Source organism: Rhinoderma darwinii, chromosome 2, assembly GCF_050947455.1.
Source record: "Rhinoderma darwinii isolate aRhiDar2 chromosome 2, aRhiDar2.hap1, whole genome shotgun sequence".
Taxonomy (NCBI): Eukaryota; Metazoa; Chordata; class Amphibia; order Anura; family Rhinodermatidae; genus Rhinoderma; species Rhinoderma darwinii.
Window position 1 is genome coordinate 393,326,753 of NC_134688.1, and position 17,943 is coordinate 393,344,695.

The 17,943-nt window shown below is 38.7% G+C and overlaps 1 protein-coding gene across 1 annotated transcript in view; it reads right to left on the reverse strand.

The window, feature by feature from the left end:
- Positions 1-388: 388 nt before the first annotated feature.
- IL1RAPL1 (interleukin 1 receptor accessory protein like 1) overlaps positions 389-17,943 on the reverse strand; it is a 1,275,811-nt gene continuing 1,258,256 nt past the window's right edge. Inside the window, exons 9-11 of the mRNA XM_075854004.1 lie at positions 12,813-12,956; positions 2,043-2,213; positions 389-1,839 (exon numbers count right to left, since the gene is read on the reverse strand). Of these exons, the coding sequence (XP_075710119.1) occupies positions 1,121-1,839; positions 2,043-2,213; positions 12,813-12,956 (1,034 nt within the window). The 3' untranslated portion in view covers positions 389-1,120. The remainder of the gene's footprint in view (positions 1,840-2,042; positions 2,214-12,812; positions 12,957-17,943) is intronic.

The window sequence follows — 17,943 nt, forward strand, 5'->3', positions numbered from 1 at the left end:
CGTTCACAACTGGCGTTCATTACCTCCTGAGTTCTAATTTAAATTGCCTTCAAGCTGATAAAGTTATATTTCTGGAAAAATGAATACCAATAAGGCAAAAACAATTTGAAAAGTATTGCAGGAGTCTGTGATTGTAACAAGGTCTTCCTCAGCTTTGGTGTGGATTCCACCATACAAAAATAACTTCAACGATGCATGTAGCTTTTGGCTAGAGAACTGTAGCATATCAAGACAGATTTCAAGTTAGAGAAAAAATATTTAGTATAAACTTGGATGACTTCCCTCTCCCTTTCCCAAAAATGTATGTATATATATATATATATATATATATATATATATATATATATATATATATATATATATATATATATATATAAAATACATTTAACAAGAACAAATTAAACTTAATGGTGGGTAAAAAAAAAGATAATAATTTTCCATTAAATTGCTTTCTAGGATCTATGTTACTGCAAAGCAATAAATACAAACCAGGTATCTTGTTGTTTGACAGACATTTAAGTTAGTTAAAAGTTAAACAATCAGACCATCTTGAAGTGTAACCAAGCATGCTGCCATCAGGGAGGCTGTAGGAATAAAAAGTGAGCTCTGCTGGTTATCTTAAAAAATGAGTCCTTTGAATCTTGCATACTGTACGTTCTTCCTTTGACAATGAAGATCATTAATGTATAATGCTAAAAAAGCCAATAAATGAATGTTGCTCCTTATCCAGTAGGTTGACCAAGCATTCCAAAAAAAAAAAAAAGAACAATGAAAAAGAAAAAGAGAAAAAAAATCCTAAAACTATACTTAAAGCAAATGCAGAAAAAAAGAAGTTTCCTATCTATACATCAGTCTATTCTTTAAAAAATGTAACTAGACAAATTTCATTGACATATAAAACAAAGTCAAAAATGTAATGGCAAGAGACATGGGTAAAACAGGAAGACACTGATGCTACAAAGAAATTGCAAAAATATGTACAAGACCCTGTTTTTCCTCAATTGTTTACGATTGTAATGCATGTTTAACAGCAGCAGTCAAGGATGAAGTTCCAGGCACCAGACTGCATTTTCCACTTCCAACTACATAGTGTGGGGCTGACGGGCCCCTACCATTCCTGTCACCAGATGACGCTAGATATACTTGTCTCCCTTGGCAAAAGTGGCAAGATAGCACTGTTTGTGTGAGCTTCATCTGGGTGCTGCTCCCTGTTTGTTTTTGTTTGTGGCCGCTGTCCATTAATAAGTGTCATAGGTATGTTGCAATAAGTATGCTGATTACCTATTGAGGTAAGAGGCAGGGTGCCAGTAGGAGGTACATCATATTCATAGCTTCTATAATAGTGTTTCTGCCGCATTTGTGTATGGTAAGTGTTATGAAAGGTAGAACGCATGTCAGGATGGGCAGTGGCTAGGGCAGTGGAAGTGGCAGCAGCCATGGAGATTGCTGAGACCGTCTGCAGTTCCCCGAAAGGTCCCTGCTCACTGATATCTAAAACCTGCTCATGTGTGATGGGTTCTATTCTTTTAAAAGGCATTTCAAATTGTAAACGTTTCCAGAAATTTGAATTCAACTTGTTGCATTTCGGCCCATGCCATTTGATAACAGTTAGGAGCTTAATTGTATGTTTGAGAGTTTCCACTTCTTGGTAATTCATAATCCCACGTAGTTCGCTGCATTCAATCAGTATCACTTTTATTTCTCCAGTGACCAACATATTCCGAAGTCTGGTTTCTAATTCAAATATACTCCAACCTCTTCTCACAACATAAGTGGGAGTCATGACAATGATAAGCCTTTTACTTTGATCAACACATCTTGCCACATCTTCAATGTAAGCTGAGGAAGGACAAAAAAAAAATAATTAATTTCCTTAAAACGACCCTTTTAGCTATATAAATTTTAAAAAATTGCTCAAATATTAGGTTAGAACAGCTTTCTTTATAAATATTTTCTAAATGGATACAATTCTGACTAAAATGTATCCATCCATACATATATACAAAGATATATACATATACATATGATACAGGATAACTTACTTCCTGTTGGAATTAAGTCTCTGTCAGGTATGAACAGTTTATAACCATAGTGTTTTTCAAGCATATCAGGTAGAATTTCCAGTGCAAATCTTTCTTCTTCTCCAGTCTCCTGGTTCCATTGATCCGGGTCCACTTTTGTATATGATAAATATGCATCAAAATCCTTGTTATCTGAAATAATAAATAGGAGATTACTGAACTGCTGGACAAATCTAAGCAAGCTACGTAATGTAAAAAAAAAAACGCCTTAATGTACATTCAGACATTTAGTAAACACTTCAAGAATCAGCCTGAATGGTTAACAGATAGAAAAGTAACACAATGTTTTTTTTTATAAATATATGTTCAAATGAATGTCAAATGAAATTACACCCCTCAACACAATATGTTCATTGCTTTTCATTTGCCCAGGGGTGCACAACCTCTTCTGGTCCAAGGGCCACATAGTCAGATTATACAACTTCAGAGGGTCGTAATAAAACTTACAGGGGTATTCCCATATAAGACATTTATGCATATCGACAATATAGACACTTCTGGGACTCCTCAGGAGAATGGAGGGTCGCCTGCAATCCAGAGAAGAGAAGACGAAGTGGCTGCAGACAGGTTTCTCCATTGTATTTTGTGGGAGTTGCGGTACCCCGCAGTACCTCCCATATCTGTGGCATCAGTAGAATGCAACTGTCAAAAGACAAATGTATCACTCTGAACTATTAGGACACAGACAAGCATGTCTGTGTCTTGATGGCTGGGCGCCGCACAGAATGGCATTGTGAATCACAGATTGGGCTAGGTTGGTCTAAATAAACCCCACTTAACATTGAAGACTAATATTCCTCACATGGGGCAGAGCGACCTTTTGGTCCTCCTTAGGCTGGGTTCCCACGGGTTTGTAAAAACCACGCAGCGTATCCGACTTGGAACCCGTAGCACATTTCCGATGCGGTAAGCAAGAAAACTCCCATACTTAGCTAGGCCATTGCCATGGTGACGCATCCCTCTGTGGCTGTGTAGTCCAGCCTACCTGGATGACGCTAAAGCCCATGTGACCCAAGTGGCCTGTGATTGGTTGCAGCGGTCATATGGGATGAAACGTCATCCCAGGAGGCTGGACTGGAGGAAGAAGCAGGGAGTTCTGGGTAAATCTAATTACATTTTCGCTGCAGTTTCTTTACTCAGCATGGGCATGAGATTTTCAAAATCTCATCCACTTTGCTACTACTGTAAATGCTGTGGAATTTCTGCACAGAATTCCGTAGCGGAAATTCTGCAGTGTTTATGCTCCACGGGAACCTGGCTTTAGGGTGCAGTTAGACATGGCAGATAATGTTGGAGACAGATGCAACAAAATCTGCTGCATGTGACTGCACCCTTAGGGCAAATTCAGATGTGGTGGAATTCCGCTGCAGACAGTTTGTCCATTGCTTTCCACACCTTTTTAGTTATCTTCGCGCAGACGTTGCGGAAAACTCCGCTGCCGACCATAGGCTGCGGTGCGGAATTTTCAGTGCGTATTTCATGCACTGTATGTTGCGGAGAAGAAGCGGAATTTCACTGCGTATTTCAACCTTTGCAATGCAAAAAACTGAAATCTGAGTCAAGTCTGCTGTGTTTTCTGCAACGTCTGAATTACCTGTCAAATATGCAAATGTTGGTGCAGATTCGTTGTGTAATCGCTCCAAATCTGCACCAACATTTGCAGCGGAAAAATTCCACCACGTCTGAACATGCCCTCAGGCTGGGTTTCCACAGTGCAGATTTTGCATGCTTTTTTTTTTTTGCCAAAACCAGAATTGGATCCAGGAGAGCAGACCTGTAAAGCCTTACTTTATATATTTATTTTGATTCCGTTCCTGGTTTTGGCTAAAAAAATACATGCAAAAGCTCTAGCAAATTCAGACTGTGGGAACCGAGCCTTAGGATGAGATTTAGAAAATCAGAAAATAAAACCACAGAGTAAACATTAATAAATTGATATGCAGAGCGGAATTTAAATCTACAGCATGTCAATTTATGCTGCATTTTAGTTGATTTTCCGTTGTGGGTTTTCCCTATTGAATTCAATTGGGATGCAAATCCCGCAACAGAAAGCCAAATGTTGCGACTTTTGCACAGCAAAAATTGCAACTACGGAAAAAGAAAAAAACATACTTATCCAGAAGTCTGTGCTTCTTTGTCCAGTCCAGCCACCGGGGATGATGTTGCATCCCATGTGACCACTGCAGTGTCATCCTGGGAGGCTGGACCGGACTGCACAGGAGGGACGTGATGCCATAACAACAGCTTAGGTAAGTAAGAGCATTTTTTACCGCTGCTTTCCGCAGCTGAAAATCCATCCGAAATAATGCACCACCATGTAGTGTCATTTTTTTCGGATGAAATGTACTGTGGATCCAGGTCGGGCACGCTGCGCAAAAATCGTGCAGTGTGTCCGACCTGGAATCCGCAGTACATTTCGTCCGAAAAAAAAACACACCGCATGGTGGTGCGTTAATTCGGACGGGTTATCCGACCTGTGTGGGAACCCGGCTTTTGGGCATGTTCAGACATGGCAGACAATTTTCAGTGCGGATTTTTCAAAAAATTTCACGGCAAATCTGCAGTGGAATTGCATAAAAATCTACATATAAAACATACAGATTTTGTCTCGAACCTAGATTTGCCACAGGTTTCAGCCTCTGCATTGCAAAGACTGAAATTCGCAATGAAAATCTCCTGCTTCTCCGTAACAGACGGAGCATGCTGCGGAGTGTAAATTCACTAAGCAAAATGAAAAGCTATTTTATTTTTTTAATATCAGAGGACTATGGAATGCCCTGCTAATGAAAACACAGGATCACATTAGATATGCAATAAAACAATGCAGCCAAACTCCTGCAGTAAATAGCAAACCCTTAAAAAAGAAAAAAGAAATGTATTTCTACCCAACGTGCATGGAACTAATTCACGTACAATATTTATGCTATTCTTTAAGCAGAGGCTAGCAATTTAACATGAATGATATATTAATAAGAATAATTATAACCTATTACTTATTAAATCAATAAAAATAGGGGTCAATTAAATGTGACTATGTAAAATATTTTTTCGAAAACTATTTCATTAACTATTTAAAAAAGGAATTAAGTTGAAATTGTGGAAAAAATATCAATTAGTGTTCCCTTAAAGATGTATTCAACTAATGGGACAGAATGCTGATTTTATGTATTTATCTACTTATTTATTGATTCATTTAATTATTTTGTTAAAAATTCAGCTAAATCCGGTATTGAAGTAATGAGAAGTTAACCTTTGTCCTTAAAGAACATTGTACACTGTCTATGCAGAATATCCATTGCTTATACCAGAAACTTTATTGCAAAAATCTAAGGCTGGGTTCACACTACCTATTTTCAGACGTAAACGAGGCGTATTATGCCTCGTTTTACGTCTGAAAATAGGGCTGCAATACGTCGGCAAACATCTGCCCATTCATTTGAATGGGTTTGCCGATGTACTGTGCAGAAAACTTGTCATTTACGCGTTGTCGTTTGACAGCTGTCAAACGACGACGCGTAAAATGACTGCCTCGTCAAAGAAGTGCAGGACACTTCTTTGCAACGTAATTTGAGCCGTTCTTCATTGAAGTCAATGAAGAGCAGCTCAAGATTTACGAGCGTCACAGACGCCTCGCAAAATGCGAGGAGGAGCTTTTACGTCTGAAACGAGGCAGCTGTTTTTTCCTGAAAACAGTCTGTCTTTTCAGACGTAAAAGCCTCTCATCGTGTGCACATACCCTAATTCTATATTCACTGAATGCTGAAATGAGATACCGAAGTTTCTATTTTTGCCACTATTTCCCTTACCAGAGTTTGATAAACAAGATATTGTGAAATTAGGTCTTTTTTTTTTTAATTTGAGTCAAGGAACATTTAAATTTTCTAGATTTTTTTTCCAACCAATAAAAAGCTCAACACAGTTTGAGAATTGCTCTAGATTTCTTTAACAGATTACAATATTTGTATGTTGATAATATTGTACACATTTGCCTTCCATAAATATTACCCAGCCTCAAAATTGTACAATTCCGCTCTTGAACTTTCAAATAAAAAGTTGTACTATTGTGTTTAGAGATCCACAGGAGTTTACTGCATTAAATTCCATTTCTCTAGAAGTCATATAGATAACCTCACTCCATGCAACTGATGTACTTAGCAGGAGACTAAAAGGATGATGGCTTCTTAAAAATGCACAGTAAACCCAAGTGCTGTTACCACTCACTACCAACCATGAAGTTAAAAGGCCAACAGTGTGATGTAAAGAAGCACTGTGGCTTTCTGAGTGACACCTTCATGGGTTCAGAATTTTGATAAGGTTTAACATTAATGTAATACAACTTCTTTTTAACTCATACATTCTCGCACTACAAGCAATACTGCTAACCGAGAATATTTACACAGTTTGTTGTCAGTTGTTTCAAACCAAATGTATGAAAATTAGATATTGTATAGAAAAATAATTACTAAATGAAGATCAGAAAACAAATGTAAAGGGACACTTGTAAGTTCGTATGTGCATGGCAGGGGTGGACATACCATGTGTGCAAACTGTGCAGCTGCACAGGGTCCCAATAGGCAAAGGGGCCCCATGTCACCTTAAAAATGGCTGGCAGCTGCCTAGTATCTATTTGATTGTATGTATGTAAGGGACTGTGCTTTTAAAAGTAATAGGTCACAATTACTGGTGGATTGTTGTAGAGACATATGGGCATTGCTCTATGTTGAGTTATTGGACAGGAAGAGACCTATATACTATTCTTGCACAGGTGTCCTCTGCTATCTGTGGCTACCCCTGGTGCCTGGGTCTTGTTATGTCATACATATAAGACCATGAAAATACATATATTAACCTCTTAATGCTTTGTCACTTATTTGTACGTTACAGCTGTTATGGAGTAGCATGGAGCGTGCCCACGGGCTGAGTCCGCTTTATACTGAGCTCTATGAGGCTGTATGTAATAGCCAACACCTCACTGCAATGTGCGGAATCAAAGATCACTTCGATACCGCCTGTTTAACACCTTAGATGCCGCGGTCAATAAAGGGCTTGTCCCAATATCCAAGCAGTGGGGGTCCGCATAGGAAGCGCTTCTATCCACTATACTAATCTTTCTTTGGAGTCTGCAGGGTCGATACATTATAGTCAATCCATATATAAATAGTCCATGCAGTATCCTTGAAAAAGCTGGGCGGTTCCAACAATTAAAGTGGCACGGCACTTTGCTGCGACTTCTTTCTAGTAATTAGTGGAACCCAGATCGATCAGACATTGGTGGCATATCCTAGCGATATGCCACGAACGTCTATTCGGGGGCAACCACTTTATTTTTTTTTAGAAATTTTTAACATTATCCCACATGCGCTTTCATACATTGGTTCTAGGTTACCATACTATATACTTTTTATATATATATATATATATATATATACATGTATATCAGCACCAGCATGAAAATATGTCCACCGTCCAGCAGCACCAGCATGAAAATATGGGTTGGTGCACGCCTTGGGAACCTGATCACAGTTCCAAAGCCTCCAATAAGTGTCCAAGAATAGGCAGCACTCCAATTCAAAGTGAAAAAAGTAGCTTTAGTAGCCCTCGTGCAACGTTTCAGCTCAATGCAAGGAGACTTTCTCATGACGTCTATTCCTGGAGTCTAATATATATATATATATATATATATATATATATATATATATATATATATACATATATGCTCATTGATCAAAAATGAACATAAAAAATGTTTGTTAATACATTAATGCATTTAATAAAAAATCCAAGATGCATATGGTTTTATGCTGATGACTGTATTATGGATCTGTGTTATACAGATCAATGAAATGTTGTTCTTAGTCTTTTATGGGCCCATAGTGTAACTCCATGTGCCTTTTAGACAAAGGCGAACATACGTTTTTTTGTAACGGATTCCATTCTGCTCAATTCTAAGTCATACTAGAAAAGTATTCTAACCTTAAATCATTGCTTCTAGTTAAGAATACAGTGCAACAAGAAGGCACCGTAAAGCAACCACAAGGTGTGGTTACTAGTCCATAATACAGACCCATAGGGACTCCATGTGCTGTCATACAGGTCCATGCACACGATCAGTCTAGTCCTAGGTTTCAGACATACAGGCATTGGAAAATGAGTCTAATATACAAAGATAAATAGGAATTAAAAATAAAGGGCTTTGTCTGCATTTGGTTCCGTATTTATGACAATATGTGTCAGTAAGGTTTTGCTTAAGGTTGCAGATACATAACATGGATGTCAAATAAATGTCAAATATCCATCTGTATTATGGATTCCCTTTTTTATGCTTCACGCAAAGTTACATGTGCAGATATAGCATGCGTGCTCAGCTGGTAACTGTGCGCTGAGTGATTGGCCATCCAACAGCTAAACTTTAGGGACCCAAGGAAGGGGGGGCACTTTCTAATACCCTTGTCTTTGCATTTTTTAATGTGTGCATTTCTTTGCAGAGTTTCATTGAATGTTATATGATGGCTGTAATCTCCCGAAAGAAGGTCATGTAACCTGAAAAAGGGGATTGGAATTTGTAATATGGATGCATATTTCTGTAATATATGGATATTATGGAGTATATTATGTAGTATATTATGGATCAATATTACCACCTGCAATATATAAAGTTATGAATAAAAACACTGCACAATTGTAAAAATATTTTACTTATAAACACATACATAAATACAAATGCAGGACACCAGTAAGGGACTGAAATACCACATTGTTGCAGCAGTGTGCCCACTTAGACTGCTGTGAAGGATCAGCTGCCCCTCTTCATTTTTAGATTGCCCCTTTTATAACAGGAGTCATTTTGCTAATAGATCTGTAATAGGGAATTTCTATTTTTCCAATCCCCTAATATATATATATATATATATATATATATATATATATATATATATATATATATATAGATAGATATATATATATACACAGTGAAGGAAATAAGTATTTGATCCCTTGCTGATTTTGTAAGTTTGCCCACTGTCAAAGTCACGAACAGTCTAGAATTTTTAGGCTAGGTTAATTTTACCAGTGAGAGATAGATTATATTAAAAAAAAATAAAAAATCACATAGTCAAAATTATATATATTTATTTGCATTGTGCACAGAGAAATAAGTATTTGATCCCCTACCAACCATTAAGAGTTCAGACTCCTCCAGACCAGTTACACGCTCCAAATCAACTTGGTGCCTGCATTAAAGACAGCTGTCTTAAATGGTCACCTGTATAAAAGACTCCTGTCCACAGACTCAATTAATCAGTCTTACTCTAACCTCTACAACATGGGCAAGACCAAAGAGCTTTCTAAGGATGTCAGGGACAAGATCATAGACCTGCACAAGGCTGGAATGGGCTACAAAACCATAAGTAAGACGCTGGGTGAGAAGGAGACAACTGTTGGTGCAATAGTAAGAAAATGGAAGACATACAAAATGACTGTCAATCGACATCGATCTGGGGCTCCATGCAAAATCTCACCTCGTGGGGTATCCTTTATCCTGAGGAAGGTGAGAGCTCAGCCGAAAACTACACGGGGGGAACTTGTTAATGATCTCAAGGCAGCTGGGACCACAGTCACCAAGAAAACCATTGGTAACACATTACGCCATAATGGATTAAAATCCTGCAGTGCCCGCAAGGTCCCCCTGCTCAAGAAGGCACATGTACAGGCCCATCTGAAGTTTGCAAATGAACATCTGGATGATTCTGAGAGTGATTGGGAGTAGGTGCTGTGGTCAGATGAGACTAAAATTCAGCTCTTTGGCATTAACTCAACTCGCCGTGTTTGGAGGAAGAGAAATGCTGCCTATGACCCAAAGAACACCGTCCCCACTGTCAAGCATGGAGGTGGAAACATTATGTTTTTGGTGTGTTTCTCTGCTAAGGGCACAGGACTACTTCACCGCATCAATGGGAGAATGGATGGAGCCATGTACCGTCAAATCCTGAGTGACAACCTCCTTCCCTCCTCCAGGACATTAAAAATGGCTCGTGGCTGGGTCTTCCAGCACGACAATGACCCGAAACATACAGCCAAGGCAACAAAGGACTGGCTCAAAAAGAAGCACATTAAGGTCATGGAGTGGCCTAGCCAGTCTCCAGACCTTAATCCCATCGAAAACTTATGGAGGGAGCTGAAGATCCGAGTTGCCAAGCGACAGCCTCGAAATCTTAATGATTTACAGATGATCTGCAAAAGAGGAGTGGGCCAAAATTCCATCTAACATGTGTGCAAACCTCATCATCAACTACAAAAAACATCTGACAGCTGTGCTTGCCAACAAGGGTTTTGCCACCAAGAATTAAGTCTTGTTTGCCAAAGGGATCAAATACTTATTTCTCTGTGCACAATGCAAATAAATATATATAATTTTGACAATGTGATTTTCTGTTTTTTTTTTAATATAATCTATCTCTCACTGGTAAAATTAACCTAGCCTAAAAATTCTAGACTGTTCATGTCTTTGACAGTGGGCAAACTTACAAAATCAGCAAGGGATCAAATACTTATTTCCTTCACTGTGTATATATATATATATATATATATATATATATATATATATATATATATATATATATATATATATGTAACAGGAATGACAGGGAACAAAGGACACAGTCGTTGAGGGAAAGATTAAATGAGTCTCTTAGGTTACAGCTGATCATATCGATATTCTGCTGCATCTTTAGAAAAGAATACAATGTTCAACATTCAGAAGCTATTTCCAGACTTTTGTTATTACAAAGAGCTGATTTTTATAAAGAACAAGCAAATAATTGAAACCTACAAATCTATCCTGGGGGTACAAGTAGTAATCTAACTTTTTAATAGTCTTTTATTTTATACTGACAAATATAATAATGAATACATACATTAAATCCTTTTACACTAGGCACTTTGCTGCAGACTGAATCATTCCTCCTTTTTTTTCTTTGTTTTCCCTGCCTTTTTCCGTACAACCCGTTTAGGAACATAAACAATCAGTAAAACATAAGACATTGTCGTGCTGTTAATTGTTTAGTACCCTTTAAGAATACAGAGAGAGGACCAGAACAATGTTCGCATTTTAATTGAAAATAGGAATACATCAACCCAGTTGGTGGAAAATGAAAAAACATTATCATAGTTTTTGTTGTAGGTGCAATACTTATATTTCTTACAAGAACAGTGTGGCACAGATATTACTAAGGAAAGCCGTTTAAGTTAAAAAAAAATATATTATACGTAGATTGCTTATCATGTTTTTCCAGCTGTTCCTGAATATTACAATCTATGTAATTATTGAAAGTTTTGTATCAGATACTTGTTTCTAAAATTCAAAATTGTAAATATAAGCTAAAACAATATGATTGGATGAGAGGCTTCACATAGAGATTATCTGATATGTTGAAAATCTCTGTGTTATGATCTGATCCTCTACTTTTCTCTCTGGAAAGGTTATTGTCCGACCCCTTTAAGGCCATTTATTTTATTAATATTAATGCCAAGGCCACTTTTTCCCTCAAAGTTAAAATCATGCAGACAGGTAGTTATTTTATTAGGCTTTTTGACCTCGTTTGAATTTTGTTTAAAAGGCTATTTACGCCTTTGATATCGTTTATTTTTTTTATTTTATTTTTTAAATAAAAATGTCTATCATTATGCTTGGAACAACTTTCTAAATACTTTTTATTAAAAATTATTTTTACTTTTTGAGATACAGCTGCTTTGTATTCTGTATACAGAGCAGCTGTATCTTGCGCTGAGAACTGTATGCATCAAGTCAGCGGCACTGTCGGGTTCAGTGACAGCGGATCCTGCGTGATCCACCTGTTATTGGTCACATCTAAGTTATTAACTTAGATATGATCGGTAACAGTTGAATCCTGCGTGTCAGAGACATGCAGGACCAGCTGTCACTCAACCTGTCAGTGCCGCTGACCTGACACATACAGGTTTCAGCACAAGATACAGCTGCTCTGTATACAGGACACAAAGAAGCTGTATCTCAAAAAGTTGCACCAAACAGACTTATAGACATTTTTATTAAAAAAAACTATTTCAAAAGCGTGCATAGTCTTTAACTCTTTCCTGTCCCGAGGGCTCAGCTTATATAGAGTACTGGCCAAGCAAACACATACACTTTTTCCTGACCTCAGCCTCAGGCAACAGTTGCAGTCCATCATTCACCTATTTCAGTTTCAACAAATTTTGAATTATCATATTTTTTTTTATTTAGTTGTGTTTTCAGGGCCGAAATTCTGAGCATGCTATGTTGCCTTTAAATATATGCCAAAGAAATAGAAAGATAACTGATATGAACTTGGCCCAGAATAGTGGAACTGAAGACTGTAACATCAACGGCACTACGACCTAAACCTGGTTTGATATATTTTAAATGGAAATGAATGATATGATTTAACAGGACATATTTCTAAATAACTTTACTTTTGTAAACTTTTTTTTTAGGATCCAGTCAACAATATCATCAGCTGAAAGCAATTTATATGGTTTGTTTCGAAAACTTAGAAAATATATGTTTAATTCCTCTCAGTTTTCAGAGGTAAAGCTTTTCTACCTGTGTCCCTGTGGCAATATTTTCTGTTCTTGTACTCTGATGGAGTCCGTTCTCACTTTTTTTTAAAAGACCTCTATATGTACATATTCTTGTCTATTGGTCTTTAGACATAAAATTTAAGTAAATTGCCTTACCTCCGTCAAGTTCTTCGGCACCAAAGTGATTTCTGTAGAAAAGCATAAGTTCTATCTTGTAGCACTTGTAGACGGTGACCAGACATACAAGTAGCAGAAGTATGGCTCCAAGCCCTCCAGCAAGTTCAACTGTGTACATCAGTTCTACAATAGAAGAAAACAGTATGTGCATTTTATTAGTTACAGGTCAATGTTTGAGTTGTAGAACGGGCAGTCAATGTTGAAAACTAAGGCCTACAAGACTGGCATTTACCAGACTGGTGCTTTCAACACGTAAGGGCACATTCAGACGTGGCGGAATTGCTGTTGAATTCCGCTGCGGATAGTCCGCAGTGGAACTCTGCAGTGGCCGTTTTTTTCATTTCTTTCTATTCATTTTTAGGAAAGTTAGTTCAGATGTTGCAGAAAATGACTTTGCGGAAATTAGGCTGCGGTGAAGATTTTTCCCTCCCCAGCATGCACTTTCCATTGCGGAGAAGAAGCGGAATTTCACTGTGGATTTCAGCCTTTGCAATGCAAAAACTGAAAACCGTGGCATGTCCGCAGTGATATCTGCAATGTCTGAACTACCTGTCAAATATGCAAATGTTGGTGCAGATTCCTTGCGTAATTGCCCCAAATCTGCACCAACATTTTCAGCGGAACAATTCCGCAATGTCTGAACATGCCCTAATTGTCTAAGTCAGGGTGCCTTTACGTGCAGCATTTTTAGGACAAGCGCCACCTTTTTTGTGGTTGTTTTTTGCTGCTTTATTGCAGCAAAAAAAACTGCAGCCAGATGTTAGCTTGAAGTCAATAGGGAATTATTAAATGTAATACAAACATTGTGGGGTTTTTTGTAAACATTTTTTAAATTTGTTTTGTGTTTTTTTGTTTAGTGACGTTTTTACAAAATTACAGCAAGGCTGGCATTAGTGTTTTTTCCAGCATTTAGTGGGATTTTTTTTTATCGACCTCCATCGTTTTCTGTTTTGCCTCTTCAAAAAAAATGTGTCAATATGTGTGGGTCTTTTTTTGCCATTATTTTAGAGTGTTTTTGGAAAATAAATTATGTGCTGCAAAGCGGAATGTTTGCATCACATATCAAATGATTCGCAAAGTGAGAAACACCATCTAAAAAAACGCAGGTATTAAAACACACTATTCGCCAAAAAAATCCACCAAAAATGCCATAAAAAATGCATGTACCATTTTACAAAAAAACTTGAAGTTTTTTTTTAAGATGATTTTTTTAGTGAAAACAAAGGCCACACATAAAAAGTGGGTGTGAGGGAAGCCTAAAGGAGACAAGCACTTTAAAAGGCATATTTTTAATAGGGTAAATTAAATCTCTGTCTGCAATGAAGAGGTGTAGATTTGCTAAAAAAAAAAATTGTGTCATTGCACCCTTTTCCACATAACACAGTAAATTTGGCTCCTTTAAAAGACCCTGCCCAATATTCTTGTCGCTCAATATTTTTGACGAGCAACGAGAAAAGTTTCAAATTTCCCCACTAAAATGTTGAATGTCATTAATTGCGTGTTTTGGTGGTGCAGTGTACACCACAGTCTGCCAAACTCTGCTTGATACATGTTGGCTAGTGTATGCAAGTGAAAATACTACTGTATATCTTACATTTTGAAAATGCATGTCATTTCTTTTAAAGTTTAGCTACAAAATCCTATTATGTATTTGGGAGTTGTCCAGAATCTACTTTATGATTTCTCTACAAACCAACTTTGTTTTTCTCCACCTTCCCGCTTCTCCACAACTGACATTAAGGCTTCACATAAATTTAATTAAGATGCATTGTACAGTTACTACAGGAATTGCATTCTCACTTAAATGTTAATATGTATGACAAGTCTAGTTGATCTATTATTCATCTTTACTTTTTCCCAGGCTTTATTACTTGTGTATTACAAATCAGCGCAATATTTCATTGCTGACACTCATTCTGTGAGCATTACTACAATCAATTTGACTGGATATATACGGCATATACTAGAGATATAAATGATGGATGAAATACAGAGTAAATGAATACAGTGCCCCAGGATACTAAATCCAAAGTAATGTTTCCGCACTTATTTGTCAGCATGATAATTTCTTCAGTTATGTCGTTCATAACAAAATACAGTATGTAAGATATTTTTCTATAAATTGAAAGAACCAAATGCATAAAATAAAGGAATATTGCGTATTAAGGGGAAACTCATACTGTATTTTCTTAAGTTGTCAAAATATAAAAAAGAATAATTTGGTTGGTAGTCTAAGGCTGGGTTCACACGACCTATTTTCAGACGTAAACGAGGCGTATTATGCCTCGTTTTACGTCTGAAAATATGGCTACAATACGTCGGCAAACATCTGCCCATTCATTTGAATGGGTTTGCCGACGTACTGTGCCGACGACCTGTCATTTACGCGTCGTCGTTTGACAGCTGTCAAACGACGACGCGTAAATTGACTGCCTCGGCAAAGAAGTGCAGGACACTTCTTTGCAACGTAATTTGAGCCATTCTTCATTGAAGTCAATGAAGAGCAGCTCAAGATTACGGGCGTCAAAGACGCCTTGCATAATGCGAGGAGGAGCTTTTACGTCTGAAACGACGCAGCTGTTTTCTCCTGAAAACAGTCTGTCTTTTCAGACGTAAAAGCCACTTCTCGTGTGCACATACCCTTAGAACCGTCAGTTTGGTCTTTACAATCACTTTGGCTATTTGCTTCAGTTGTTAATATATTACCTTTTACTTTCTTATTTATTACATCCAGGCTCTATTCACATTGGCGTCATGGCTTCCATTTAAACAGGATTCATGATATGATATGATGATACTTGATAATATGATGGATCCATTATCAGTGGCGTAACTACCGCGGTAGCAGCCGTAGCGGCTACTACGGGGCCCGCGGCTTGAGGGGGCCCGTGCCACCAGCCGACACGCCCCCCATATGCCCAGTGGTGCCGCTAGCAGCCGTTATGGCTGCTACAGCAGTACCGCCGCTACTATGGGGCCGAGCCACCGACCCTCCAACAAGTATGGGCCGGGCGACACAAGCCCTCTCATGCCTGTAGGCGTCGCTAGCACCGCAGGGGGCCCCGGTGTTAGCGACAGCCAAATATATGCACTAGCGCTGAATGGCCTTACAATGACGCTGATTGGCTAACGGCGCGATGACGTCATCGCGCTGCTTCCATGCTTGAAAGGCCCAGATTGACGGGTCAAGTAATTCTGGCCCGCCAATCAGTGTCAGTGAACGACGCTCGTTCAGCTCCTGCAGACCTGCTCAGAAGAGAGCAGATCTGCCTCGCCAGCGAACAGGAACGGGATCATGTGAGAATGTAAAGTTTTTTTGTTTTTTTTCTCTCATAAAACTGTTAATGACATTATCTATAGTGAGGGCTCTATATACAGGGGGGCCATCTATATGTGGGTCACCATATACAGGGGGGTCTATATGTGGGGATGTGGGACACTAGCTACAGGGGTGATCTGTATGTGGGGATGTGGGACACAATCTACAGGGGGGGTCTATATGTGGGGATGTGGGCCACTATATACAGGGGGGTCTATATGTGGGGCACTATCTACAGGGTGGTCTATATGTGGGTCACTATACAGAGGGGGAGCTTTATGTGAGACATTATACAGGGGTGGGCTATATGAAGAGCACTATCTATAGGGGAGATATTTTTTAGGGCACTTTCTATAGGGATGGGCTATATGTGGGACACTATATACAGGGGTGGGTTACCTGTGGGGTATTAGCAACAGGGTGGTTATATGTAGGGCACTGTCTACAGAGGTGGGCTATACATGAAGCACTACCTATAGGGGAAGCTATATGTAGGGCAGCACAGTGGCTATGGGGTTCACTATCTACATGGGGCACTGTGTGTGTGTGTGTGTGTGTGTGTGTGTGTGTGTGTGTGTGTGTGTGTCTGTGACAGTGTATGGTACTATTATAATCAGTATATGGCGCTACTATAGTTAGAGGTGCAAGAGGTTTTGAGAGTTTTAACTTTTTTTATAGGTGCAGAAATGTTTTAAAAGTGAGAAGCTGAAGACATCTGAGCGGAAAACTGCAGAAATGGGTCATGGCCGGTAGAAATTCATCATAGCTGTCTGGATCGGAGGGAGACGAAAATAACTAGAATCTGAGACGTCACCGGTGAGTCACTTAATGTAAATGTTTATTCTGCCCCTAATCATCACTGTAGTCACTGTATGCTCTGCAGCGAGATGATTATGATATGATTTATTTTTGTGAAACAGCATCTCCCTGCATATCCTCACCATTGTTCGGGCCATGCTGGGAGCTGTAGTTTTACGCCGTACAAACCTATACGGCAGGGGTTGCACTAAATTGAGCTGTATTTGTCCTGGTGTTGTATATATGTACTGATCTTGGTTCTGATGCTGTATGTAAGTACTGAGCTTGGTTCTGGTGCTGTATATACGTATGAGATTGGTTTTGGTTCTGTGTATATATGTACTAAGCTTGGTTCTGGGGATGTATTTATGTACTGAGCTTGGTTCTGGTGCTGTCTATATGCACTTAGCTTGGTTCTAGTGCTGTATTTATGTACTGATCTTTGTTGTGGCATTGTATTTATGTACTGAGCTTGGTTGTGGTACTGTATATATGTCAGAGCTTGGTTCTGGATCTGTAGTTTATATAGGATATATTTATAATAACACAATTGCAGGGCAGATGGTATTGTTCTCAATTCATTGTATATTTAATGGGAATCTGTCAGGTAGTTTTAACCCCTTGAACCGCCACCATGCGGTAATACATGACCTGACAATATTTCCAAACATTCCCTTGTATGTTTTTTTCAGATGCAGCAAAATTCTTAAAATCCACTTTTAAAACGACGCACACTATATGCTAATTACTCATTAGAGGTTCATGGGGCAGTGCCGCTATCCTGAAGAGTCACATAGTCCTGCCTCCAAACCCACCTTTCCATGTTTGAGTGACATCTCCCTGGCTGATACAACTTTCTCGGATGCGCCATTGCCTTGTGGCACTATACACAAGGGGGGGGGGCTGTTTGGCACTATACACATGGGGGAACTGTATGGCACTATTTACAAGGGGGAGGGCTGTGGCTCTATCTACAGGGAGCTGAGTGTGGCG